Source organism: Salmo trutta, chromosome 30 (genome assembly GCF_901001165.1).
Source record: "Salmo trutta chromosome 30, fSalTru1.1, whole genome shotgun sequence".
NCBI classification, from domain to species: domain Eukaryota; kingdom Metazoa; phylum Chordata; class Actinopteri; order Salmoniformes; family Salmonidae; genus Salmo; species Salmo trutta.
Genome location: NC_042986.1, coordinates 17,298,054 through 17,325,856, shown reverse-complemented (window position 1 = coordinate 17,325,856; position 27,803 = coordinate 17,298,054). Strand labels below are relative to the sequence as shown.

Here is a 27,803-nt window from a genome sequence, read left to right as displayed (position 1 = left end):
GACTTGTGTCATGTGCAAAGTAGATGTCCTAACCGACTTGCCAAAACTATAGTTTGTTAACAAGAAATTTGTGGAGTGGTTGAAAAATAAGTTTCTATGACTCCAACCTAAGTGTATGTAAACTTCTGACTTCAAATGTATTTCTTTGTTAAATGCTCAACACAGAATAGCTGCATGTGCGCAAATCGTTTGGAGAAAAGATCCTTTCTAATTGATTCAGCTTTGTTCAATTGTATACTTCATACTATAAAATAATATAAAATAATGCCACCGAATTCTAGTGTAGCTCACAGCCATTTGGCATAGCAAGATCAGGACCTAATATAAAGACAACTCAGAGTATCCTATTCTGTTCTTCTGAAATAGACTACATTTTCTTCATGTCATGTTTCTTTAGACCCTTCTAAAATAAATAATGGAATTATTGTGATGGTGTAGGCTATATTACATGGATTTATTAGACTTTTTAAAATGTAGATGTTCCAAAGGTCTGCATAGGCTATATGTGGAAGCCAGGAGATGCTAAATGTGTTTATGTTAATTAATGGTAAATTACCGTGAGACCGACAGTTATTTGCTTGACAATCAACGGCTGACCAAATTTTGTGACCGCCATAGCCCTACATGTGTTGAATACTCATTGAATCAAGATATATTAGTGTTGTATTTTCGATGAATCAAATCAAAATGTCAGACATTTTCTTCCACTTTGAAATTACAGAGTATTTTGTGTAGATTGTTGACAGAAAATGACAAATCAATTTTAATCCCACTTTATAGCACAACAAAATGTGGAAAAAGTCAAGGCGAGTGAAAACTTTCTGAAGGCACTGTATCAAATATATTTATAAAGCCCTTTTTACATCAGCTAATGTCACCAAGTGCTATACAGAAACCCAGTCTAAAACAGCAAGCAATGCAGTACGTGGCTAGGAAAAACTCCCTAGAAAGGCAGGAATTTAGGAAGAAACCTAGAGAGGAACCAGGCTCTGATGGGTGGCCAGTCCTCTTCTGGCTGTGCTGGGGGTGAGATTATAAGAGTACATGGCCATTAAGGCCAGATTGTTCTTCAAGATGTTCAAACATTCATAGATTACAAGCAGGGTCAAACAATAATCACAGTAGTTGCAACAGGTCAGTACCTCAGGAGTAAATGTCAGTTGGCTTTTCATAGCCAAGCATTCAGAGGTCGAGACAGCAGGTGCGGTAGAGTCGAAAACAGCAGGTCCGGGACAAGGTAGCACATCCGGTGAACAGGTCAGGGTTCCATAGCCGCAGGCAGAACAGTTGAAACTGGAGCAGCAGCACGACCAGGTGGACAGGGAACAGCCAGGAGTCATCAGGCCAGGTAATCCTGACGTATGGTCCTTGGGCTCAGCTTCTCCTGGAAGGGAGTGAGAGAGGGAGGGAGAGATAATTAGAGGGAGTATACTTAAATTCACACAGGACACCAAATAAGACAGGAGAATTACACCAGATATAACAGACTGAGCCCCGGGCACACTATTGCAGCATAGATACTGGAGGCTGAGACAGTGGGGGTCGGGGGACACTGTGGCCCCGTCCGACGATGCCCCCGGACAGGGCCAACCAGCCAGGATACAACCCCACCCACCTTGCCAAGGCACAGCCCCCACACCACTAGAGGGATAACAACAGACCACCAACTTACTACGCTAAAACAAGGCTGAGTAAAGCCCACGAAGATCTCCTCCACTGCACAAGCCCGAAGGGGTGCAAAACCGGACAGAAAGATCACCTCAGTGACTCAACCCACTCAAGTGATGCACCCCTCCTAGGGACGGCATGGAAGAGTACTAGTAAGCCAGTGACTCGGCCCCCATAACAGGGTCAGAGGCAGATAATCCCAGTGGAGAGAGGGGGTGGTTCATCTCTCCAGTGCCTTGCCGTTCACTTTAGCTCCCCTGGGCCAGACTACACTCAATCATAGGACTTACTGAAGTGATGAGTCTTCAGTAAAGACTTAAAGGTTGAGACTAAGTCTGCATCTCTCACATTGATAGGCAGACCATTCCATAAAAATTGAGCTCTATAGGAGAAAGCCCTGCCTTCAGCTGTTTGCTTAGAAATTCTGGGAACAATAAGGAGGCCTGCGTCTTGTGACCGTAGCGTACATGTAGGTATGTACCTTGAAAATAAAACTTGAAATCTTAACAGGAAGCCAGTGTAGAAAGGCCTGGATTGCTGGATTTCTGATGCTATGTATTGGCCAATGAGAGACTTTGAAGCCACTGGTCGGCCATATTGGCACTTCTCAGAAAAGCAGTCCGCCATAGGAATGAATGGATTTCTACAGTATTTCATTTAATTGTTTCAAGGACAAAATTACATGTTTTTAAGTACTTTTTGTTGTAGTGGGGATAGTAACATTAGTACTTTTTAAACATTATACTTTAAGGATAATGTTTTAATATCTTATTTAATTGGTATTTTTATGTTTAGCTCTCATAATATAATTCAAAAGTGTGTATTAATGTGTCTGTAAAATAATAAATGTGGCAAAAACAATTGTAGACGTTAGTAAATGCAATTCTATAGCTTCCAAAATATTTTTTACAATGGTGGGGAAGTGTCAAGATGGAGGTATGGGGGCTTCAGAACAGCACCCCTGTCAGTCATCTAGTGTATATATACAGTGCATTGGGAAAGTATTCAGACCCTTCAACTTTTTCCACTTTGTTACATTACAACCTTATTTTCAAACTGATTAGATTGTTTTTTCCCCTCATCAATCTAGACACAATACCCCATAATGACAAAGCAAAAACAGTTTTTTTTTAACATTTTTGCAAATATATAAAAAAGTTCAAACTGAAATATCACATTTACATAAGTAGTCAGACACTCTGGAGCAGGTTTTCATCAAGGATCTCTCTGTACTTTGTTCCGTTCATCTTTGCCTCGGTCCTGACTAGTCTCCCAGTCCATGCCGCTGAAAAACATCCCCACAGCATGATGCTGACACCAGCATGCTTCACCATAGGAATGGTGCCAGTTTCCCTCCAGACGTGATGCTTGGCATTCAGGCCAAAGAGTTCATTCTTGGTTTCATCAGACCAGAGCATCTTGCTTCTCAAGGTTTGAGAGTCTTTAGGTGCCTTTTTGAAAACTCCAATCAGCCTGTCGTGCCTTTTAGTGGCTTCCATCTGGCCATTCTACCATAAAGGCCTGACTGTGCTGCAGAGATGGTTGTCCTTCTGGAAGCTTCTCCCACCTCCACAGAGGAACTCTAGAGCTCTGTCGGAGTGACCATCGGGTTCTTGGTCACCACCTCCCCCGATTGCTCAGTTTTGCCGGGCGGCCAGCTCTAGGAAGAGTCTTGGTGGTTCCAAACTTCTTCCATTTAAGAATGATGGCGGTCACTGTGTTCTTGGGGACCTTCAATGCTGCAGAATTTTTTTGGTACACATCCCCAGATCTGTGCCTCGACACAATCCTGAAACGGAGCTCTACGGACAATTCCTTCAACCTCATGGCTTGGTTTTTGCTCTGACATGGGACCTTATATATGTAACCGATGTGAAATGGCTAGCTAGTTAGCGGGGTGCGCGCTAATAGCGTTTCAATCGGTGACGTCACTCGCTCTGAGACCTTGAAGTAGTTGTTCCCCTTGCTCTGCAAGGGCCGCGGCTTTTGTGGAGCGATGGGTAATGATGCTTCGAGGGTGGCTGTTGTCTATGTGTGCAGAGGGTCCCTGGTTCGAGCTCAGGTGTGGGCGAGGAGAGGGACGGAAGCAAAACTGTTACATTGATGCTGTTGACCCGGATCACTGGTTGCTGCGGAAAAGGAGGAGGTCAAAAGGGGGGTGAGTGTAACCGATGTGAAATGGCTAGCTAGTTAGCAGGGTGAGCGCTAATAGCATTTCAATCGGTAACGTCACTCGCTCTGAGACCTTGAAGTAGTTGTTCCCCTTGCTCTGTAAGGGCCGCGGCTTTTGTGGAGCGATGAGTAACGATGCTTCGAGGGAGGCAGATGTTGATGTGTGCAGAGGGTCCCTGGTTTGAGCCCAGGTAGGGGCGAGGAGAGGGAAGGAAGCTATACTGTTACATATAGACAGGTGTATGCCTATCCAAACCAATCAATTGAATTTACCACAGGTGGACTCCAATCAAGTTGTAAAAATATCTCAAGGATGATCAATGGAAACAGGATGCACCTGAACTCAATTTCGAGTCTCATAGCAAAGGGTCTGAAAACTTATGTAAATAAGGTATTTCTGTATTTTTTACAAAAAAAATCTAAAAACGTCTTTTTGCTTTGTCATTATGGGTTATTGTGTGTAGATTGCTGAGGAAAAACAAATATTTAAAACATTTTAGAATAAGGCTGTAACGCAACAAAATGTGGAAAAAGTCAAGGGGTCTGAATACTTTCCAAAGGCACTGGAAATCATTGGTTTTACCTGGTTTTAATAATCTTCTGGTCTAGTAGAGTCCAGGAGCCACACCTGGTTTAATGCTGTCCCCCTCCCTCCTCATAATCAGTGGTCAAGCAATCCATGCTGTAGAATTTGTATTTGTGCACGCCCTGCACATTATGGTATCACACTGGAATATGCTTGACAGGGAGAGAAGCTCTGATCTCTGAACCTCTTCTAAACAGATTTATTGTCACCAGTGAATTGTGTGATGACGTGATATGCTTATTCCAGTAACGTCCTTTAAAAAGTGAGGCAAAAAAACATGACTTTATTCACACCCGTAATATTTTTCCCTGCAATATTAGACTGAAAAACAATCATCCAGCGATCATACACTGTTTACCAGGGGGCAGGTGCTACTGACATAAAGGCTATTCTGAAGATGGTGCTGGCTAAGGCAAAAATTGGTGAGTATAGAGAGTATAGAGATATTGTTATCCACGTCAGCACCAACAATGTTAGGATGAAACTGTCAGAGGTCATCAAGCGCAACATAGCTTCAGCTTGTAAATTAGCTAGAAAGATGTGTCGGCATCAAGTAATTGTCTCTGGCCCCCTTCCCAGTTAGGGGGAGTGATGAGCTCTACAGCAGAGTCTCACAACTTAATCGCTGGTTTTAAAATGCTTTCTGCCTGTCCCAAAAGATAGAATTTGTAGATAATTGGCCCTCTTTCTGGGACTCAACCACATACAGGACCAAGCCTGGCCTCTGAGGGGTGATGGACTCCATCCTAGCTGAAGGGGTGCTCTCATCTTATCTATCAACACAGACAGGGTTCTAACTCATCTAGCTCCACAATAAGATAGGGTGCAGGCAAGGCAGCAGGAAAAATCTGGGAAATGTAAACATGGCGGTGTTTGCTTTAGCAATCTCACTGGAATAAAGACCTCCTCCATCCCTGTCATTTTTTAAAGAGACTGATAATACATCACAACTCAAACTAAGACTCCTTAATGTTAGATCCCTCACTTCCAAGGCAGTCATAGTCAATGAACTAATCACTGATCAAAACTTTGATGTGATTGGCCTGACTGAATGAAACATGGCTTAAGCCTGATTAATTGACTGAGTTAAATGAGGCCTCTCCTCCAGGTTACACTAGTGACTATATTTGCCGCACCTCCTGCAAAGGCGGGGGTGTTGCTAACATTTTTTACAGGAAATTTCTAAAATGTATATATATTTTGAGCTTCTAGTCAGGAAATCTATGCAGCCTACCCAAGCAATTTTTATAGCTACTGTTTACAGGCCTGAGCTGTATACAGCATTCCTCACTAAGTTTCTTGAATTACTATCGGGCCTTGTACTCATGGCTGATAATATTCACATTTTTGTGACTTCAATATTTACATGGAGAAGTCCACAGACCCAGTCCAAAAGGCTTTTGGAGGCATCATCGACTCAGTGGGTTTTGTCAAACATGTCTCCAGACCTGCCCATTGTCACAGTCATACCCTGGATCTAGTTCTGTCCCGTAGAATAAATATTGTGGATCAAAATGTTTTTCCTCATAATCCTGGACTATCGGACCATCATTTTACTATGTTTGCAATCGCAACAAATAATCTGCTCAGACCCCAACCAAGGATTAGCAAAAGCCGCACTATAAATTCTTGGACAACCCACATTTATTTTTGATATTGTCGCAAAGCTAACTAAAAAACAGCCTTCCCCAAGAGAGGATGGCCTTCACTTCAGCAGTGATGAATTCATGAACTTCTTCAAAGAAAAGATCATGATCTTCATAAAGCAAATTACGGACTCCTCTTTGAATCTGCGTATTTCTCCAAAACTCAGTTGTCCTGAGTCTGCAAAGAACTGCCAGGACCTAAGATCAATGGATACACACAAGTTTTTTAATCCTGTATCTCTCGAAACATTCACGAAAATAGTAGTGTCCTCTAAACCTTCCAGCTGCCTACTAGACCCTATTCAGACCAAACTACTGAAAGAGCTACTTCCTGTGCTTGGCCCTCCTATGTTGAACATAATCAATGGCTCCCTATCCTCCATATTTGTACCAAACTCACTAAAAGTGGCAACTAATAAAGCCTCATTTTTTGGAAAAAGCTGTTGCGCAGCAACTCTTCCTGAAGACAAAATAATGTATACGAAATGCTCCACTCTGGTTTTAGACCCCATCGTAGTACTAAGACAGCACTCGTGAATGTGGTAAAGTACCTTTTAATGACATCAGACCAAGGCTCTGCATCTGTCCTTGTGCTCCTAGACCTTAGTGCTGCCTTTGACACTATCGATCACCACATTCTTTTGGAGAGATTAGAAACCCGAATTGGTCTACATGGACAGGTTCTTGCCTGGTTTAGATCTTATCTGTCGGAAAGATATCAGTTTGTCTCTGTGGATGGTTTGTCCTCTGACAAATCAATTGTACGTTTAGGTGTTCCTCAATGTTCTGTTTTAGGAGCACTATTGTTTTCAGTATTTAATATTCTACCTCTTGGTGATGTCTTTTGGAAACACAATGTATACTTTCACTGCTTTGCGGACGCCACACAGCTGTACATTTCGATTAAACATGGTAAAGTCCCCAAATTGCCTACCCTGGAAGCCTGTGTTTCAGACATAAGGAAGTGGATGGTGGCAAACGTTTTACTTTTAAACTCAGACAAAACAGATATGCTAGTTCTCGATCCCAAGAAACAAAGAGATATGCTGTTTGATCTGACAATTAATCTTGATGGTTGTAAAGTCATCTCAAATAAAACTGTGAAGGACCTCGGCGTTACTCTGGACCCTGATCTCTCTTTTGACGAACATATTAAGACTGTTTCAAGGACTCCTTTTTTCCATCTGCATAATATTGCAAAAATAAGATTTTTTGTTGTTGTCCAAAAATGATGCAGAAAAGCTAATCTATGCATTTGTCACTTCTAGATTACACTACTGCAATGCTCTACTCTCCAGTTACCCGGATAAAGCACTGAATATACTTCAGTTAGTGCTAAATACGGCTGCTAGAATCTTGACTAGAGCCAAGAAATGTGATCGTATTACTCCAGTGCTAGCCTCTCTACACTGGCTTCCTGTTAAGGATAGGGCTGATTTCAAGGTTTTACTGCTAACTTACAAAACAATACATGGACTTGCTCCTACCTATCTCTCCGATTTGGTCCTGCCGTACATACCTACACGTACGCTACCGTCATAGGACGCAGGCCTCCTTATTGTCCCTAGAATTTCTAAGCAAACAACTGGAGCCAGGGCTTTCTCCTATGAAGCTATTTTTTTACGGAATGGTCTGCCTATCCATGTCAGATGCAGACTCTGTCTCGACCTTTAAGTCTTTACTGAAGACTCATCTCTTCAGTAAGTCCTATGATTGAGTGTAGTCTGGCCCAGGGGTGCGAAGCGGAACGGCAAGGCGCTGGAGAGATGAACCGCCCAAGCTGTCTCTGCTTGGCCGGCTCCCCTCTCTCTACTGGGATTCTCTGCCTCTGACCCTAGTGCTCTTCCATGCCATCCCTAGGAGGGGTGTGTCACTTGAGTGGGTTGAGTCACTGAGGTGATCTTTCTGTCTGATTTTTCACCCCCTTGGGCTTGTGCGGTGGAGGAGATCTTTGTGGGCTATACTCAGCCTTTTCTCAGGGTAGTAAGTTGGTGGTCTGTTGATATCCCTCTAGTGGTGTGGGGGCTGTGCTTTGGCAAAGTGGGTGGGGTTATAACCTGCCTGGTTGACCCTGTCCGGTTGACCATGTCCGTAGGTATCGTCGGACGGGGCCACAGTGTCCCTGACCCCCCCGTCTCAGCCTCCAGTATCTATGCTGCAATAGTCTATGTGCCGGGGGACTAGGGTCAGTCTGTTCTATGTGGTGAAATTCTCCTGTCTTATATGGTGTCCTGTGCGAACTTAAGTATGCTCCTCCTAATTATCCCATCTCTCTCTCTAGCTGAGGAGGACCTGAGACTTAGGACCATGCCTCAGGATTACCTGGCCTGATGACGCCTGGCTGGCCCCAGTCCATCTGGTCATGCTGCTGACCCAGATCTGCTGTTTTGCCTGTGGCTATGGAACTCAGACCTGTTCACCAGACGTGCTACCTTGTCCCGGACCTGCTGTTTCAACCTTCTTTCTCTCTCTCGCTCTCTCTACCACACCTGCTGTCTCGACCTCTGAATGCTTGGCTATAAAAAGCCAACTGACATTTACTCCTGAGGTGCTGACCTGTTGCACCCTTTATAACCACTGATATTATTATTTGAACCTGCTTGTAAAATGATCTGGCATTAATGGCCATGTACTCTGATAATCTCCACCCGGCACAGTCAGAAGAGGACTGTCTACCCTTCTGAGCTTGGTTCCTTTCTAGGTTTCTTCTTAGCTTCCTGCCTTTCTAGGGTGTTTTTCCTTGTCACTGTGCTTCTGTATCTGCATTACTTGCTCTTTGGGGTTTTAGGCTGGGTATCTGTACAAGCACTTTGTGACAACTGCTGATGTAAAAAGGGCTTTGTAAAATACATTTAATTAATTGAGAAGGTGTATGACATAAATACATTGAGTTTACTGACTAAATATATGAAAAAGTTATTTCATTGAGTCTCCAATATGGGAAAAATTACATTATTACGTTTGCGATGTGTATTTTCAAAATAGTACATATTTGAAACAGTATGTTAAACTTTCATTTAGTCTCCAATATGGGATATATATTATGGAATATGAGATGAAACGGTAACACTTTACTTGACACCCAGTGTCATAACCCATGGCCATAACCATGTCATATGTCATAACAGCTGACAACTTGTCATAACATGGTCATAACACTGTCATGACCCATATATTTACACATGTTGTGATATGTATTGTGTTATTTTATGGCTGGTTATGACACAGTTGAAGTCGGAAGTTTACATCCACTTAAGTTGGAGTCATTAAAACTCGTTTTTCAACCACTCCACAAATGTTTTGTTAACAAACTATAGTTTTGGCAAGTCGATTAGGACATCTACTGTGTGCATGACACAAGTATTTTTTCCAACAATTGTTTACAGACAGATTATTTCACTTATAATTCACTGTGTCAAAATTCCAGTGGGTCAGAAGTTTACATACACTAAGTTGACAGTGCCTTTAAACAGCTTGGAAAATTCCAGAAAATGATGTCATGGCTTTAGAAGCTTCTGATAGGCTAATTGACATCATTTGAGTCAATTGGACGTGTACCTGTGGATGTATTTCAAGGCCAACCTTCAAACTCAGTGCCTCTTTGCTTGAAAAGTATCTATATCCACAGTAAAACGAGTCCTATATTAATGTAACCTGAAAGGCCGCTCAGCAAGGAAGAAGCCACTGCTCCAAAACCGCCATAAAAAAGCCAGACTACGGTTTGCAACTGCACATGGGGACAAAGATCGTACTTTTTGGAGAAATGTCCTCTGGTCTGATGAAACAAAAATATAACTGTTTGGCCATTATGACCATTGTTATGTTTGGAGGAAAAAGTGGGAGGCTTGCAAGCCGAAGTACACCATCCCAACCGTGAAGAACGGGGGTGGCAGCATCATGTTGTGGGGGTGCTTTGCTGCCAGAGGGACTGGTGCACTTCACAAAATAGATGGCATCATGAGGCAGGAAAATTATGTGGATATATTGAAGCAACATCTCAAGACATCAGTCAGGAAGTTAAAGCTTGGTCGCAAATGGGTCTTCCAAATGAACAATGACCCCAAGCATACTTCCAAAGTTGTGGCAAAATGGCTTAAGGACAACAAAGTCAAGGTATTGGAGTGGCCATCACAAAGCCCTGACCTCAATCCCATAGAACATTTGAGGGCAGAACTGAAAAAGCGTGTGAGAGCAAGGAGGCCTACAAACCTGACTCAGTTACACCAGCTCTGTCAGGAGGAATGGGCCAAAATTCACCCAATGAATTGTGGGAAGGTTGTGGAAGGCTACCCGAAACATTTGACCCAAGTTAAACAATTTAAAGGCAATGCTACCAAATACTAATTGAGTGTATGTAAACTTCTGACCCACTGGGAATGTGATGAAAGAAATAAAAGCTGAAATAAATCCTTCTCTCTACTAGTATTCTGACATTTCCCATTCTTAAAATAAAGTGGTGATCCTAACTGACCTAAGACAGGGAATTTTTACTAAGATTAAATGTTAGGAATTGTGAAAAACTGAGTTTAAATGTATTTGGCTAAGGTGTATGTAAACTTCCAAATTCAACTGTATATAAGAGTGTCAAAACCCACATTCATTCAAATAATTTTTTTCCTTGCCAAGAAGTTTCCTTCCGTTTTAAAGTTTGTTTTTTAAATCCTTTGTTGTTGTTGTAATGAATTCTTCACAGTCATGTTTTTTCATCATATTTTAAGTAACTAGAAAATACACTTTATGACACTGTCCTGAAGGCATTATGACCATCCTTTGTCATTTTACTTGGACCAAAAAATATACACTTTATGACACTGTCAAGAAGCATTATGACCATCATAATCATATAAGCCAGATCGGCCTATCACGTACATTCCCTTATATCAGTCATCAGTCAAAAATAGGGTGTCTGGTCCTACTCCTGAAATCTGCTCCTGCATTCATCCCATGCATCAGCAACAGAGCATTGGGGTGTGTGCATGTCTGACATCAATGTGTGCGCAATTACAATGATAATTTAATATGGTCATTTAAAAAAAAAAAAGAAGACACATAACATAAACATACTGTTGACATGTAGGCTATGGTGTAATGGAATATTGTGCCTTGTGTGGTAAGTTTTGTGGGCTTTGACACTTATGTAGGTGTCATAACCAGCCATAAAATAACGCAATATATGTCACAATAGGTATAAATATGCAGTATGTGTCATGACAGTGTGATGATCATATTATAACAGGTTATGTCAGCTGTATTGACATATTATGACATGGGTGTCAAGTGTTACGGATTAAACTAACCCAGTAATGAATTACCTCTTCAATGAAAATCATATCCATTGAAATATTTTACATGATCATATTTGACAATAGGTTATAATTATTATTAAAATCCAATCATGGCTTTTCATCAGTGCCTTTATAAGTTTAGGTGTTTCTTTGCTGCAAGTCTGTATTTCTGGCCTATTTCATGACATCCAAATGCAATCCTAGTTACTGTATGTGGTCTCAATCACTGAAAAGGGTTTAACCGAACTACCGCCTGGGAGGCATGTGTTTCCGCGTGTGATGCGTGTTGATACCGAATTGAAACAAGAAAAGGTGTCAACAAAGTCCATACAATGAATGGCGTTACTGGATATAAACATATCACATCATCATCATCATCACACAATTCACTGCCGACACAATCTGTTTAGAAGAGGTTCAGAGGGGGGAGGGGGCTAGTTCTATGCCTACATTAAAATCCACGCCAACGTTGCTTGGATTTGGCCTGAAAATATGCAATAAATGTAAATGTTTCATAAGAATGTCTGATTAAGGCTATAGAAAAAATAAAGGATGCAACAACAAGAGGATTTTGTAACAGATAATTGTGTAACAAAGAATAATGGTAAGGATCATTTGCCAACCCTCATCCTCAAATAAGGTATAAGGTAGGCTATAAAACATTGTTATTATTATTATTATTATTTGTGTATGCCTACTTGATTTACATTTTACTGCATTGTTAGGAGCCAGTAACATAAGCATTTCGCTGCACCCGCTATAACATCTGCTAAACGGTGTACGCGACCAATAAACTTTTATTTGATTTAGGTATAAACCAATTCCAAGTGGTATTGTTTATCGTCTATACAAGCACACAGTACAGGTAGGCTAACTGACAAAATAATGGAAACACTTGAGTAAATGAGGGTTCTGGCGGCTCGGTTATGGTGGTGGGGTGCATTTTCCTAGCATGGTTAAGGTTCACTTAACCGCTTAGAGGGCAAGATAAACGCTAGTAAATACACAGCCATTCTAGTGATCACCTTCAGCCTACTGTATGGTGAATCTTTCTATCCTGATGGGAGTGGATGACAATACTCCCATCCACAGGGCGCGAGTGGTCACTGAATGGTTTGATTGATGAGCATGAAAACTATGTAAACCATATGCAATGGCCATCTGAGTCACCACATCTCAACCCAATTGACCACTTATGGGAGATTCTGGAGCAGCGCCCGAGACAATGTTTTCCACCACCATCAACAAAACACCAAATTATGGCATTTCTCGTGAAAGAATGGTGTCGCATCCTTTCAATAGAGTTCCAGACACTTGTAGAATTTATGCCAAGGCGCATTGAAGCTGTTCTGGTGGCACAACCACCTATTAAGACACTTTATGTTGGTGTTTCCATTATTTGGGCAGTTGGCTGTATGGTGTATTTATTTCCATGAAATAAGAATATAATTATAGCCTACTGAAATTCATATTTTCATTAATAGGTAATTATAAGTAAATAGGCTATGCATTTTTACCATGTTATTATCACTATTCCGAGCTATAATGTAAAGTCGTATCGGACATTTTACGGAATGCACCTTTCAGTGGGCCTTAGACCGCTTTCCGCTCCCTCTTTGGCTGTGGGTGACTTCATCGTTTGGGCCATGGATTGGTGGAACGGAGACCATATCATGCACACGTGACCCCTCTTTCTGGGAATGTTCCTGGAAAGACGAGCGCTCCGTCAACAAGGAAAACTAGGAAAGGCAACATTGTAAAACGAAAAATACTCAGTGCCCAGACCCTAGACTGGTAAAGAGTACACACTGATAGACTGCCAGGTCGTGCATTTAGAGGGCAGCTCATGACATATTGTGGATTGTTTGTTGAATATATCCCTGAAAATATCATACATCATGCAGGATACCAAACAAGTGCTCCAGATCTTTCGTTGCGTTGTGTGGCTCAAGGCTTCAGTTTGAATTGCTGAGGACATTAACTGTTTAACCAGTGCAGGTAAAATGAATGATCACTTGCAGCAGCCAATATATATATATATATATATATATATATATATATATATATATATATATATATATATATATATATAGATATAGATATGTTCTGCGTTATTGAATGCATGTTCTCCAATACAGGAGAAGCCTAACTGTAATGCGGTTTCTATGCCAAAAAGTGGTTTATGCGCCAAGAAGACGTGAGTTGAGAGATTCGGCATCATATTTTGTTCGCAGCATTTAGCCTATTAATCATTTTTTAATACAATCACATCACAATTTACTCAACATAATCTTAAGTAGTAGGCTGCTGAATCTCATTGCATGTTCTATATTGGCTATCGGCGATGAAGTCTATGTTTGGCTATAGGATGTATCCAGACTACCGTTGCGCAAACTAGACCACTTTCATGTAGAATGGTGAAACATTTAAATAAACTGTGAAAAACGTGAAATATTCCTAATTAGTGTAATTTGGTTCTAGGAGTTAGGCTGCAGAAGATCTTCTGAAAAGGCTATTTCAAGGGTTAGACCTCTGGGGATTCCAAGAACGCACTTAGGCTCGTAAAGGTGAGAAATAGCCCCATTTCAAAAGCCGATTTTATAAAAATAATTATAGGCCTAGATGTGAGCCTACAACTTTAGTCTAAAACATACTGTATTTTCCATTAAGATTTAACAAATGACCATAATAGTTAATGTAGTGAGTGGAATTATTTGGACACATGTAGGACGCATAGGCTATTCAACACAGCAAATTATTCAAATCATGGAGTGATGCTAACACAGGTTAATTTATAGGGCTAGGCGTCACAGTGTCTGGCTTTTGGAAATGGAAATTCTTTACATACTTTTCATAGAACTGATTAGGCTCCTATCAATTTGTATGTGTGAGCTTTAGTTGATTTGTGTGTATGTTAACGTTCTTTTTAAGACTTTGGATGGGATACATACAGCTAGGTGTCTAAAACAGATTGAGAACTATCGGATGCCCAAATCCTCCGGTGTACCATCGCCTTCAGGCCCAATGATTATTCCGACCAGTGCCCCCGACAAATCCCTCAATGCAGTCCGGCTAAAGGACAGCGAGCTGGAGCCACGTCGAATTGAGTCAAGAGAGGATGCCGCACGGTTGCAAAGAGCCATGTCTCACCTTCAGGAGTCAGGTTAGCATATTTTCGTTATTGTAAGCCTACATTTCGATTTACGGACTATTTCAGTCAGCTGAACATATTTTCTGTCTCATTAGAATGCTCAGACAACAACCATATTGCATTAGACCTACAGCCGATTGAAATGTCATGTTATTTTTTTTTCTTCCACTATTCAAACTTTATATCTGTCTATATCTGACATGAATGTAGCCTAACATTTCAATTCAGATGACATTATGTAAAGAATGTTTGACAGACTAAACGTATTGCACACTTATGCATCTAATATTTCCAGCTGCATGTCCCTCTCCCTCTTGCTCATGCTCCCATCTGTGTGTTTTGCAGGCTGGTACTGGGGCCCCCTGACAGCTGCTCAGGCTAAGCAGGTTCTGATTGATGCTCCAGAGGGGACTTTCCTTTTGCGGGACAGCTCCTACCAGGGCTACCTCCTCACCCTGTCTGTGAAGACCAGCCTTGGCCCCACACACCTCCGTATAGAGCACGCCACTGGCATGTTTGGCTTCGACTCTGTAATTGTGGCACGGCCACAACTGCGGAGGTTTGAAGGTGCTGTAGATCTGGTGCAGCACTATGCCCTGACTTACAAGCATCTGGCCACTCAAAATGACACAGGGGGGGGTAACCATTCGGCCCCTACAGAGAAAACTCTGCAGCTCAAACTCACCCGGCCCCTCCATAAAGTCTCCCCTAGTCTCCAGCACCTTTGCCGCATCACTATCAACCAGCATTCTCGCTGTCACCAGGACTTACCCTTGCCTCGGCGGCTACAGGACTTTATGCTGGAATACCCTTTTGTGTTGTAGGAAATGTTAATCAGATTTTTTGATACTCCTGAATTGTACTGTTAAATCTGACAATTTCGATCAATGTCCTAATATAGTGCTGAAAATGGGCTTTCCTCCCCCCACCTCATCAGCTGTATACAAGCTGGTTCCTAGATTACAATTTAGCAGACTTCTTTCCAGATATCAGGGGCAAAATGTACCTACTTGGGGTATATTATTATTTCCTGAAATATCACCACCTTAGGTTAGTTAAACTAAATCAACAATTGAGAGTAGTGAAATGGAATGCTGAAAAAATAACATACAAAAGAAAATAGATAAGAGCTTTGTTATTGTTATATAAACGGTATTGAAGAAAGATTATTGCATTAGAAATGGACCACATTAATTAAAAACACAATACACTATTTCACCTCACCTCATACCTTTTATTGTGGGGGATTTTTGATTAATATGAATCATGAAGATTTCCAGACCATAGTCTTGCTGCAAAGGTGGCTGATCTGAGTGTCCTATCCATTCCTATTTTTTCAGAATCCTGGAGTGTAACTTGGTCATTATCAAGGTTGTGTAGTTTCAGCTGATCTCACTAACTTTTCATTTTTTTAAAGACTGTCATTGTGGTAATCAATTTCAGGTCCAACTTAGGTTTCCTTATTGCTCTTTGAGATGCTGAAATAACCATCTCTTGAACTGAGGAATAACACAATAACAAACAGCAAAATGCTGCTTGTGAAGCTTCCTCATATCCTTCAACACTGCCTTATGTATAAAAGAGAGTGTGCTTTCTATCATGGTTTATTTGCGACCATTTTGCAGAGCTATTTGGATTTGACATTGATCTGTTTTCATGTGTGACAGTAGCCAAATTAACTCCATTAATATTGTTGTTATTTTTTATGATGATCACTGATCTATGTCTCAAGGTCGGGGGAATAGGCCAATTGAAACAATATAAGCGAGTGTGGCATGTTTTCTCTTTTTTTTGTGGTTATACTTTGGTTAATTAAGTTGTTTAACAGGGAGCATTAAAATCTTGTATTGGTAAAAAAAAAAATCGCTGTGTCTGTTTGTTTATAATTTTGGACTTGAGGTAATATGATTAAATATAGAATTGTTGTTTTTAGTCATTAGACTGAATACGTTCCAGAACATTTTAGTTACTATAAGCCTCCTATAGAAGGCTACAATTAACCCAAATTAACCTAGAAGATATGCAAAATTAATGGACCATTATTTGTGTTTCCATGAAATGTTCTGCTTTTTAAATGTAAAAATCAAGTATAAGCCTCATCTATTTATTTTGCCACAGAGCAATTACATGTTTTTAGATAAACCATTTTGTAATAAAAATGTGATCTTTTATAACTGCCTATTTTATAGCTGTCCCTGTATCTGCCTCTTGAGAATGATTGAGAATAGCAAAGGTGCATTATGACAGTATTCTGATTAATCCCTTGACCTGGTTTGCTCAGCTTCAGCTCACCGCTCTTTCTAGGAAAGTAAAGACAGGGAAAAATGCAGTGCTCTTAGAGGAAACCATAGAAACTATGAACAATAGTGTGTGCGTGTGTTTGCTGCAGGGTGTGTGTGTGTGATGGGAGGGGGGGGGGTTCTGCACTTGTAAGCCCTCTTTTACCTTTCCCAGAATGATTAAGCCTTTTTCTGTTTGACCCCATGTTCGCCCATAGGTTCTCTGTTGAAGGTTCTCCGGTGTTTCCTTTAATTTCAACATGGACATTCATTGATTATTGTACAAAAACAATCTCCCCACTCCCAGCTTACGTCATTACAGAGAGATACTGCAAGTGTGCACAGCAAAGGTTGGGGCTTATGCTGTAGTAATACGATATCTCACTAATGCAGAGGTGTGTGTGTGTGTGTCTGAATGTGTCTGAGTGAGTCTGTTTTTGTTGAGCCCATTGAATGACTCACCATTCCTGGAATAAGGATTCCTGAAGGCTGCTGCAACCACAACTCACCCCCAGATGATTAGCACTCAAAGCCCCAACTACAGAGAGAGCGGAAGAGATATGGACAGACAGAGAAAGACAGGGTGCGGGATAAGGCAATTTTGAACAATCACTTTTCATAACAATTTGCCATATTCATTCATGGCTTCTGTTTCTGTCTCAACAGATATCTTTATTACAGTTATTTTTATTACACATTCTTATCTACCGCTTACTTCCCAGTAAGGGACTTCCTCAGAGGACCCTGACCTTGAACATAACGTACTGTTCTGTAAATTATTGAAATAGCGTGTATGATTAATGAAAATACATTTATGACCTTTTTACTGTAGATTGAATAAACACAAATATACATTTTTCTTCAGAGTTCATCCTCTTACTCCGGTGTAGAAGTGCTCTTTAGAACTGCCCAAATAATCACATTATTCTAGGTTCAAATCGCACACAAACAGCAGAGCAACAAGTCCATGTACAGTAAATGTCCATGTATTTACTCAAGGAATCAATAAATACAATACAATAAACTAGCCCACAATAACGGACCGTATACATACAAACAATCACTCACAAAAACCATGGGGGAACAGAGGGTTAAATCATGAACAAGTAATTGGGGGATTGAAACCAGGTGTGTAAAACAAAGACAAAACAAATGGAAAATGAAAAGTGGATCAGCGATGGCTAGAAGGTCGGTGACGTCGACCTCCGAACGCCGCCCAAACAAGGAGAGGGACCGACTTTGGCGGAAGTCATGACAGTACCCCCCCTTGACGCACGGCTCCAGCAGCGCGCCAACACCGACCTCTGGGATGACTCGGAGGATGAGGCGCAGGGCGATCCACGTGGAGACGGTGGAACTCCCGCAGCAACGAAGGGCCCAGGATGTCCTCCACCGGCACCCAGCATCTCTCCTCCGGACCGTACCCCTCCCAATCCACGAGGTACTGAAGGCTCCTCGCCCGACGCCTCTAGTCCAGGATGGCTCGAACAGCATACGCCAGGGCCCCCTTGATGTCCAGAGGGGGTGGAGGAACCTCCCGCACCTCAGACTCCTGGAGTGGACCTGCCACCACCGGCCTGAGGAGAGACACATGGAACGAGGGATTAATACGGTAATCTGGGGTAAGCTGTAACCTGTAGCATACCTCGTTCAGTCTCCTCAGGACTTTGAATTGCCCCACAAACCGCGGACCCAGCTTCCAGCAGGGCAGGCGGAGGGGCAGGTTTCGGGTCGAGTGCCAGACCCGGTCCCCCGGTGCGAACACCGGGGCCTCAATGCGGTGGCTGGCAGCGCTCGCCTTCTGCCGCCTCACGGCCCGTTGCAGATGCACATGAGCAGCGTCCCAGGTCTCCTCCGAGGCGCTTAAACCATTCGTCCACCGCAGGAGCTTCGATCTGGCTCTGATGCCAAGGTGCCAGAACCGGCTGATACCCCAGTACGCACTGGAAAGGGGAGAGGTTAGTGGAGGAGTGGCAGAGTGAGTTTTGGGCCATCTCTGCCCAGGGGAAGAACGGCACCCACTCCCCCGGCCGGTCCTGGCAATATGACCGCAGAAACCTACCCACATCCTGGTTTACTCTCTCCACCTGCCAGTTACTCTTGGGGTGAAAACCTGAGGTGAGGCTGACCGAGACCCCCAGACGCTCCATGAACGCCCTCCATACTCTGGACGTGAACTGGGGACCCCGAACAGAGACTATGTCCTCAGGCACCCTGTAGTGCCGGAAGACGTGAGTGAACAGGGCCTCCGCCGTCTGTAGGGTCGTAGGGAGACCGGCCAAAGGGAGGAGACGGCAGGACTTAGAAAACCGATCCACAATGACCAGGATCGTGGTGTTGCCCTGTGAGGGAGGAAGATCCATCAGGAAATCCACCGACAGGTGCGACCACGGCTGTTGTGGAACGGGGAGAGGTTGTAACTTCCCTCTGGGCAGGTGCCTGGGAGCCTTGCACTGGGCACACACCGAGCAGGAGGAAACATAAACTCACACGTCCTTGGCCAAGGTGGACCACCAGTACTTCCCACTAAGGCAACGCAACGTCCGACCGATGCCAGGATGACCAGAGGAGGGTGACGTGTGGGCCCAATAGATCAAACGGTCGCGGACAGCAGACGGAACGTACAGACGCCCAGCTGGACACTGGGGAGGAGTGGGCTCTGTGCGTAACGCCCGCTCGATGTCCGCGTCCAACTCCCACACAGGCAAGAGGCCGGAAGTATGGGAGTGTGGTCCATGGACCGCTCCTCTGTGTCATACATCCGGGACAGTGTGTCTGCCTTAGCGTTCTGGGAACCTCGTCTGTAGGACAGAGTGAAAACAAAACAAGTAAAGAACATGGCCCACCTTGCATGGCGAGGGTTCAGTCTCCTCGCCACCCGGATGTACTCCAGATTGCGGTGGTCAGTCCAGATGAGAAAAGGGTGTTTAGCCCCCTCAAGCCAATGTCTCCACGCCTTCAGAGCCTTGACAACAGCCAACAGCTCTCGGTCCCCCACATCATAGTTTCGGTGGCGTGCCTGAGCGCTGAGAGAGCACAGCTCCTATCCCAGCCTCGGACACTTCCACCTCCGCAATGAACACCAAAGAGGGATCCGGATGAGCCAGCACGGGAGCCGAGGTAAACAGAGCCTTCAGGTGACCAAAAGCCCTGTCCGCCTCAGCCGACCACTGCAGTCGCACCGGTCCCCCCTTCAGCAGTGAGGTAATGGGAGCCGCTACCTGACCAAAACCCCGGATAGTAGTTGGCAAACCCTAGAAACCGCTGCACTTCCTTTACCATGGTGGGAGTCGGCCAATTACGCACGGCTGAAATGCGGTCCCTCTCCATCTCCACCCCTGAGGTGGAAATGTGGTACCCTAGGAAGGAGACGGACTGTTGGAAGAACAGACAACAGGTCATGCTCCAACAGTCTACCAAGCACCCTGTGCACCAGGGACACATGCTCGGCGCATGTAGCGGAGTATATCAGAATGTCGTCGATATACACCACTACACCCTGCCCGTGCAGGTCCCGGAAAATCTCGTCAACAAAGGCCTGGAAGACTGCAGCCCTGTAAATGTTAACCTGTTTACTCAAATCGGCTACGGAGAGCGAGATCACATTGTAGTCCGGAACATTTGGTTCTCTCATGCATGGTTCAGCGTTGCTTGCCTCGAAGGGAGCATTGAAGGCATTTAGCTTGTCTGGTAGGCTTGCGCCACTGAGCAGCTCGCGGCTGGGTTTCCCTTTGTAATCCACAGTAGTTTGCAAGCCCTGCCACATCTGACGAGCGTCAGAGCCGGCATAGTATGATTCGATCTTAGTCCTTTATCAACGTTTGGACTGTTTGATAGCTCGTCGGAGGTCGTAACAGGATTTCTTATAAGCGTCCAGATTAGTGTCCTGCTCCTTGAAAGCGGCAGCCCTAGCCTTTAGCTCAGTGCGGATGATGCTTGTAATCCATGGCTTTTGGTTGGAATATGTAAGTACCGTCACTGTGGGGATGATGTCGTCGATGTACTTTTTAATGAATCTCAGAACGTATTCCAGTCTGTCCTAGCGAAACAGTCCTGTAGCTTTTTCCTTACGTTCACCATAAGTCACCATGGTCTACCTACACTATGGCTCACACTATACATGTTTGTTTCCCCCAATTTTGACAAAGGATGGTCCATTATTTGCCCTATGTATTCTCTCATTGTGTCTGCCTGTAGTTATTTGTATTAATTACCAAACAGGCATTACATGATCCAATTGTCATGCATCTCCATCCCTCTTTCCCCATTTGCAATATAATTTCAAATGTTCTCTGAACTGGCTGCCTATGAGACAGAAAGAGAGACATCTGTTTACACAAGATTGTTCTCTGTTTTCTAGGGCCTAGTGTGGGGAGGGGACTGGTGGTGCAGAGCCGGAGGGAGGGGGGAGTGAGAGAGGGATGCACAAAGGCAGCTGCACTCAGAAAAAATGGAATTGCAATTCCAGCAGTCTTTTTTCCTGGAAGTAGGGAAATACTGTAAGATTCCACTCTCTCACTGCTCCCACCACCTCTTCCAGCCCCCGTCCCCATACATGCCTAGCCCCTCATACATGCATGCGTAAGCTACTCCAACACAAAGGCCTTTCCACCGCAATATGCCCAGTGAAAATAAATCAATATTGTTGCATTTGATTGGGCTCTGGAGTTTTTCTTGATCCTATTACCTGGCCAGAAAATTATTCTCGGCCCTAGTCGATAGAGGATTAATTCCACCCTTACAACTAAATCTCAACCCACCATACAAATATCCACCAAAAAAGAAAACTGAAAACTAAACACAATACATAACTAGTATACCAAAGAGTTTAAGTGGCTATGACAGTACTTGAATGCTGTACAGTATGAGTTTTGCGACACCTACCGACGCATCAGGTGCATAGTTATCATTCACCCTCCGTTTGTTCCAGAGACGTTTCATTGGCTGCTTCCATCCGTTACTCATTGCTTGCATTCGTGGGTTGGTTTGTCAATCAAAGTGCTATTTTGTTTTCTTCCTGGTTAGCTTCACAGTGACAGAGGAGCAAAAACATTCGGTGAGTGTTCATTACAACTACTTTTCTAATCATGGTAAATTGGACACATAATGTAGAACTAGTAATGTGGTTATCCGCAGTGGTACTCTTCTAAGACACTTGCAATTATTAAGCCAAAGGTAAAAATAACTTGAGCTGCGCCAGCCAATAAGCTGTGCTGTCAGATTGGTATGCGACAGCTAGCTAGGTAGAGCTGCTCGATTTAGAAAGCTAAACGCACGATGTATGACATTGCTTGCATAACAACTTTAACGAACCAATAAATATAGATAATAGGCTAGCTAACATCGGATTAGTAGTAGTTAGAAAGCCATCATACAACCCGGTGTCGTGACTCGTGTGGTGGTGGTGGCCAGCAGCAGCTTTTTTGCTTGTTCACGTGCGTCGCCCTGGGCGCTGCGCAGATTCATTCAATTCTTCTTATCTGAATCTTAAAATTATTTGTATGAGTGTTATTTCACGAAATCAGACCTCAACCTGAGCAGCATTTTACCCAAGTCCACCCATATGGACATTGTGTGGATCACACGACTATAGAATTGTAGGGCATATCCAAATAGAGTACCCCAGAATGAGTCATAATACCCATACAACCTAGCGGTCAAAGAAGGAAATGGTTCCAATCGTTTTTCCACAATTTATTCTTCCCATGGGGGATTTTAGAAACAGTAAAAATAAGGGTTGTGTTTCGTGTAGGCTTACCCTGGCATGGTGTTTTGATAACCGTGTAAATCTCTCTAGGGCAAGGTGACTTGTCAATATATTCACCTTTATTTACCCCCCCAAAATGAAATGATAATTAGCTGATAATGTGGCAATCATAAAGACCTACAAATGCCATGATGATTTGGATGAGACTGCTGAATTAAGGGAAAGGTAAGAATCTCTGGATTAACTATCTAATGTTAGCTAAATTTAGTAGTGAATAAATTGGCTAAATTCCTTTTAAATGGGCAATTCTGTAAACTGTCTTGTGCCAGTTTTAAATTGACACAATACCTGTTAGCAAAGGTGTCAGGTAGAGATGACTTGCAGGAGCTTGCAGTGATTTGTAGTCTTGCATGATGTCTACTTTGACGCTAATTAGCTTTTTCAAATCTAAGAGTAAATAGAGCTGAGCTGAGCTTGGCCCCTAAGACCCTCACAAACTTCTACAAATGCACCATTGAGAGCATCCTGTCGGGCTGTATAACCGCCTGGTGCGGAAACGGCACCGTCCGCAACCACAGGGCTCCCCAGAGCCCAACGCATCGCCAGGGGGCACATTGCCTGCCCTCCAGGACATTTACAGCACCCGGTGTCACAGGAAGGCCAAGAAGATCATCAAGGACCACAGCCATCCGAGCTACGGCCTGTTCACTCCGGTACCATCTAGAAGGCGAGACTGAGAAACAGCTTTTATCTCCAGGCCATCAGACTGTTAAACAGTCACCACTTGCCTTAGTCACTATTCTAGCCGGCTACCACCCGATACTTTACCCTGCACCTTAGAGACTACTGCCCTATGTACATAGTTATCGAACACTGGTTACTTTAATAAAGTTTGCATACTGTTTTACCAACTTTAGGTGTATATACTGTATTCCATATAACTACTGCTGTACACACCTTTTCTATCCATATACTGTCCATACTGTCTTTTCACACCATTATATTTATGTACATTATATATATTTATTTTCTGTTCTCTGTCAATGCTCATTATGATATTTCTACATTTTCTGGATTATGTGTGTATTTATTTATTTGTATTGCTAGGTATTACTGCACTGTTGGGGCTAGAAACACAAGCATTTTGCTGCACCTGCTATAACATCAATAAATCTGTGTACCTGACCAATAAACTTTGATTTGAGCTGCTCCAAGTGACAACCATTTGAGAGCTGCGCGCTCTTGCTACCCGTCGGATTATTCCGCTCAAACTAGGTTGTGTATGGGCGTGTGTGATTATTAATCTACATAACAAACTAAGAGCTTCAGGAATTCATCTGTTTTTTCATTTATATACAGTAGCCTAGATTGAAAAATAGCATTATTACAATGTTTTTTTCACAGGCTGAAGCGGGCCACTGATGTGGATGATTGACTGGCCCGGGGGGTTACCAAAAACTCCCCTGGCCAGCGGGCAGCCCTGTATGTTGAGCCCTGATCTATATAAAATCTGGATTAGGATTTCTCTGCCCTTTTTTCGTCTTTTGTATATGCCTAACCAGCATGTGACCTTTTTGGTCTTTTGCCTCCCTCAGGCATATTTCACACTGATTTGTGAAGGAAGAGAGACCATGTGGAAGTCACATGAACAACAAGGATGAGGCAAAAACAACTGGGAGTTAACTTGTTGAGGAGAGGACTGCTGCCGCCCAACTTCTCCCTCCAACTGGGGATTTGCTGCCTGTCCCACCCTCCACCCAAACATATGCAATGAACAGCACTACTCAGCCCCCTGCCATCATAGACGGGGATGTGGCAGTCAGTTCCGTGTTGGTACCATTCTTCCTCATCACCTTCATCGGGATAGCTGCAGCTGTGGTGAGTGTCTAACAGGGACATCACATGTTGGCCTACATTGATACAGTGAAGAATTACTACTTTGATGAGCTACAGCTTTTAAAAAAAAAAAAAACATTTTTTACCAGCTAAACTACTTTTTTTTCTATTCCAGGTGATGTATGTGCGCAGGAAGAGAAGGTAACTTGCTTTTATTAATTCATTTTATTCTCTTCTTTATTGCTCTCAGCAGGTGTATGGTTGCTTATTAAATTGGCCAACTCCTTTTGAACAATACCCAGAAATCCTGAAATAATGTCCAAAAAGTGTCATCTTACATTGGTCACCATGTCACGGTATACTCCTTTCCTATTGTGTGTTTTAGAATTGACAGGCTCCGGCACCAGTTGCTTCCAGTCTATACCTACGACCCCTCAGAAGAATTACATGAAGTTGAACAGGAAATGCTGTGGAAAGAGGAAGATACTAAGGTATGATTTAACCCTCGTCTTTGTCTATTAATCAATTGATAAGCTGCAGTAACATCTGGGATCCCTCCCTATGTGGCACTTTTATCCCATACCGAATAATAAAACGTGAAACTTTTACAAACACTAGATGGCAACATTGGCCACGCATAGATATAGGCCTTTTTACGTAATGTAGTCACAGATAGAGGAAGGAGACGGATGTCTCACAGGATGTATACATCTGAAGCATCTATTTAGAACTTCTACTCACCACCAAGTATGGTGATGAGAGGAAGTCCAGTGGCAGGAAGTGTGAGAAGATGGAGCTAGATTAAATTTGTCCGACATTATGCAAATGTTCTCATCTATGAAACATTCGATATCAATACAGTTTTCTGTTCCCAAAATGACAATATTTTATGAACAAAGGGTCAAGTTTTGTAGACTTGACCCTTTTCCAAAGTTTAAAGATCTTGCATTGTTTAGGAGTCCAAAGGCAAATTGAGTTATTGCACATTCACACTTCACAGAGAAGGCGTTCCCTAACGGAAATATGGAAATACATGCTAAAAAGGGCCAATAAGATCTTGCTAGCCCGTGCTTGGCTCTGCCCACCTCCTTGCTTGTTCTGCCCACTCTACTTAATTTACTCCCATTGGAAACAACACTGATGAGATATTTTAAAAAAAAACTCAGCTGGCCAGTATCTTTGATGTAGAAGTATAAAATGGAGCAACTTGTGGCTCATCTTTGTTTGTAAATTAAAAAAATAAAATAAAGATCAGTCAAGAAAGTAGAGCTGTAGAAGAATCTTTACTGCCTTTTTAGGAAGATTTTATGAATGATGAGATTAACAAATGTAGACATTTATTTGAGAACTTGTAATGTAAAGGTAGGTTTATTTTGCGGAGAGGCGGTACAACTAAGTACCCTCACTCATATGTGAATTAGAGTACGGAGCAGTCTGACTGCGCGTTGGATGCCTTTCTATCTGATTCTTCCAGACAATTTTGTCACCTGACGCGCTGTCCCTTTACATGTGCGCGCGGTATAAACTGCGTGTCGGCCACGTGGGGGAAAAACTCTGAACTGGATCTGTTGGAGCTTGAGCTGTTGTTTCCGACATGGGTGTAAGTCAATTCAGCTTTAGGCACACTTTGTGGGTCACTTAACATATTTGCACAAGGTGTTGACTTCAAATGCATACCATATACAACAGCAATGAGGAAGATGAGTTGATCTAAAATCTACTATGTGTCTTCAGGTGGTGAAGGGTTGGGCACGGTCCTACCAGCAGCAACGTCCCCTGTTGATGAAAGATGCCCATGCATGAGTGTGTTGGAGCAGGACGTCGATCTGTGCCATCCTACAGATCAGTGGAGTTAACCCCTGAGATGCCAGATTTGTCAATCATTAAACACAAAGGGGTTTTAGGAAAAGCATGATAAATGGGAACAGCCTGTCATGCCTTTGCATCATCATCTTTGTCATTACCATTATCATCCATCAGTCATCATCATCTCTGTTGGAGCGTTTACTTTGTACACTGCCTCTAAACTAAGGGGAGATTGGTTATGTGAACCTCTGATGCCATGCTTGTTTTCCCGAAAGCCATACCCTAAACCACTACACGTTGGCTAACTACTAGTGGACATTATTTATTTGAGATTATTTATTCTTTTTTTTTTAAATGTGTTTGTGTGTATGATGATGTGGGTGTTACTGAAACATTTGCCTTAATGTCCATTGTTACTGTTTTAAGTAGTACTATACCAGTGAGAATAGCAAAGCCTTGACCTTGGGTGGGATGCTTCCTGTTGTACTACTAGTTTTAGTGGTGTGAAATTAGGTTTCTATGTCCCTCACTATTCAATGTCATAAGTTACACAGATGTGCAGTCAATCAATTTGAGTCCTACAATTTTCCTTGTTTGTTGCACTGTGAATACCATTATCAAAGCAACCAAAATAATACCTCCTCCTCGTCATCATCCAGATATGTGATGATAAAACGGTGGTGAAAAGAGAGAGCAAGATTGTTTCCTGTTCTCTCTCTATTTTGTTTCACTTGAGTTGTTTCAAACATTACATTCAGAAATAGGATGTGCAGAGAGAGAGAACCCTCTGGCTGTATCTGGGATGTCACATGATGGCCAATGAATGTAGATAGTCAACCAGCCTCCCCTACCCCACCCACTCCTCTCCATTATTTAGCTGTGACTACTGCCCTAAAAATGTCCTGTCTGGAAGACAGGGCAACAGGATTATTGTTCTTCTAGCAGAAGAGTGTCATAGGCCTGACTGTATACAGTATTCAGGAAACCTCATGTGTCGTTAAAGAAATGAGTGAACAGTGATTCATCCTTGGATAATGTGCTCTAGTCTAGGTTACCCACCTTTCCTCCTTGCATTTGTGAATGTCATATTCAGGATGAGAGATGAAGGCTCCCATTGAAATCAATCATCTTATCAGCGCATGTATATGTTTGTAGGAGTCCACTCAATAATTTAAACAGGGAAATATATATCATGTATTTCCATTCATTTGAATGTGGAATTTAGACTTTTGACTTGAATAATTGACTTTTTCCTGAATGCTAATGGCTACGTATTACGCTCCACTATTTATAAAGTTGGAGTTAATTCCCATGCACATTAAACATAATGCATTCGATTTAAAATGCGGAGTGTGTTCTGAAAAGAAAATACAGGATAGACTACTGATGAAAATAAACTTTACATATAATTTTGACATCACTTATCAAGATTTTGCACACTATTGTTCAAGACTTGTGTTGCTTTTCAATTGAAGCACTAATTGACTGTCCATGAAATAAACTTGTATGCGTCTTAGTGAGAATATGGACTTTTTATAGATGGTCTGGATGTAAAGCAAAAATAAAATGGAAAGGAGTTCCTATCCTGTCTTTAATCATTTGATACCAGTAACAACTGGAGAAACTGAGTGGGGATAAGCCAATTATAAACTGTGTAATAGGTCTAG

At 42.7% G+C, this 27,803-nt stretch overlaps 2 protein-coding genes and 1 long non-coding RNA gene across 7 annotated transcripts; 2 read left to right on the top strand and 1 right to left on the bottom strand.

The window, feature by feature from the left end:
* Positions 1-1,324: 1,324 nt before the first annotated feature.
* Positions 1,325-22,427, bottom strand: LOC115168136 (uncharacterized). Of its 2 annotated transcripts, XR_003870625.1 has the most exons (5): positions 22,163-22,427; positions 21,672-21,812; positions 17,250-17,325; positions 12,938-13,063; positions 1,325-1,384 (listed from the first exon to the last, which is right to left on the bottom strand). It is a non-coding gene; the product is annotated as an uncharacterized LOC115168136 (long non-coding RNA). The 2 variants fall into 2 exon arrangements; XR_003870624.1 differs by having other exon boundaries at positions 21,672-22,174.
* On the top strand, positions 13,128-16,679 carry LOC115168132 (suppressor of cytokine signaling 2). 4 transcript variants are annotated; one of them, XM_029723099.1, is made up of 5 exons: positions 13,128-13,355; positions 13,496-13,554; positions 13,839-13,924; positions 14,289-14,520; positions 14,854-16,371. In XM_029723099.1, the coding sequence occupies exons 4-5, from the start codon at positions 14,343-14,345 to the stop codon at positions 15,330-15,332; spliced, it is 657 nt and encodes a 218-aa protein (XP_029578959.1). In that variant the 5' UTR covers positions 13,128-13,355; positions 13,496-13,554; positions 13,839-13,924; positions 14,289-14,342; the 3' UTR covers positions 15,333-16,371. The 4 variants fall into 4 exon arrangements, with proteins under 4 accessions (XP_029578959.1, XP_029578960.1, XP_029578962.1 ...); XM_029723100.1 differs by lacking the exon at positions 13,496-13,554; XM_029723102.1 differs by lacking the exons at positions 13,496-13,554; positions 13,839-13,924.
* Positions 21,768-27,719, top strand: LOC115168135 (small integral membrane protein 29). Its single transcript, XM_029723106.1, has 5 exons — positions 21,768-21,843; positions 24,090-24,372; positions 24,506-24,531; positions 24,716-24,821; positions 26,065-27,719. The coding sequence occupies exons 2-5, from the start codon at positions 24,265-24,267 to the stop codon at positions 26,131-26,133; spliced, it is 309 nt and encodes a 102-aa protein (XP_029578966.1). The 5' UTR covers positions 21,768-21,843; positions 24,090-24,264; the 3' UTR covers positions 26,134-27,719.
* The last annotated feature ends 84 nt before the right edge of the window (positions 27,720-27,803 follow it).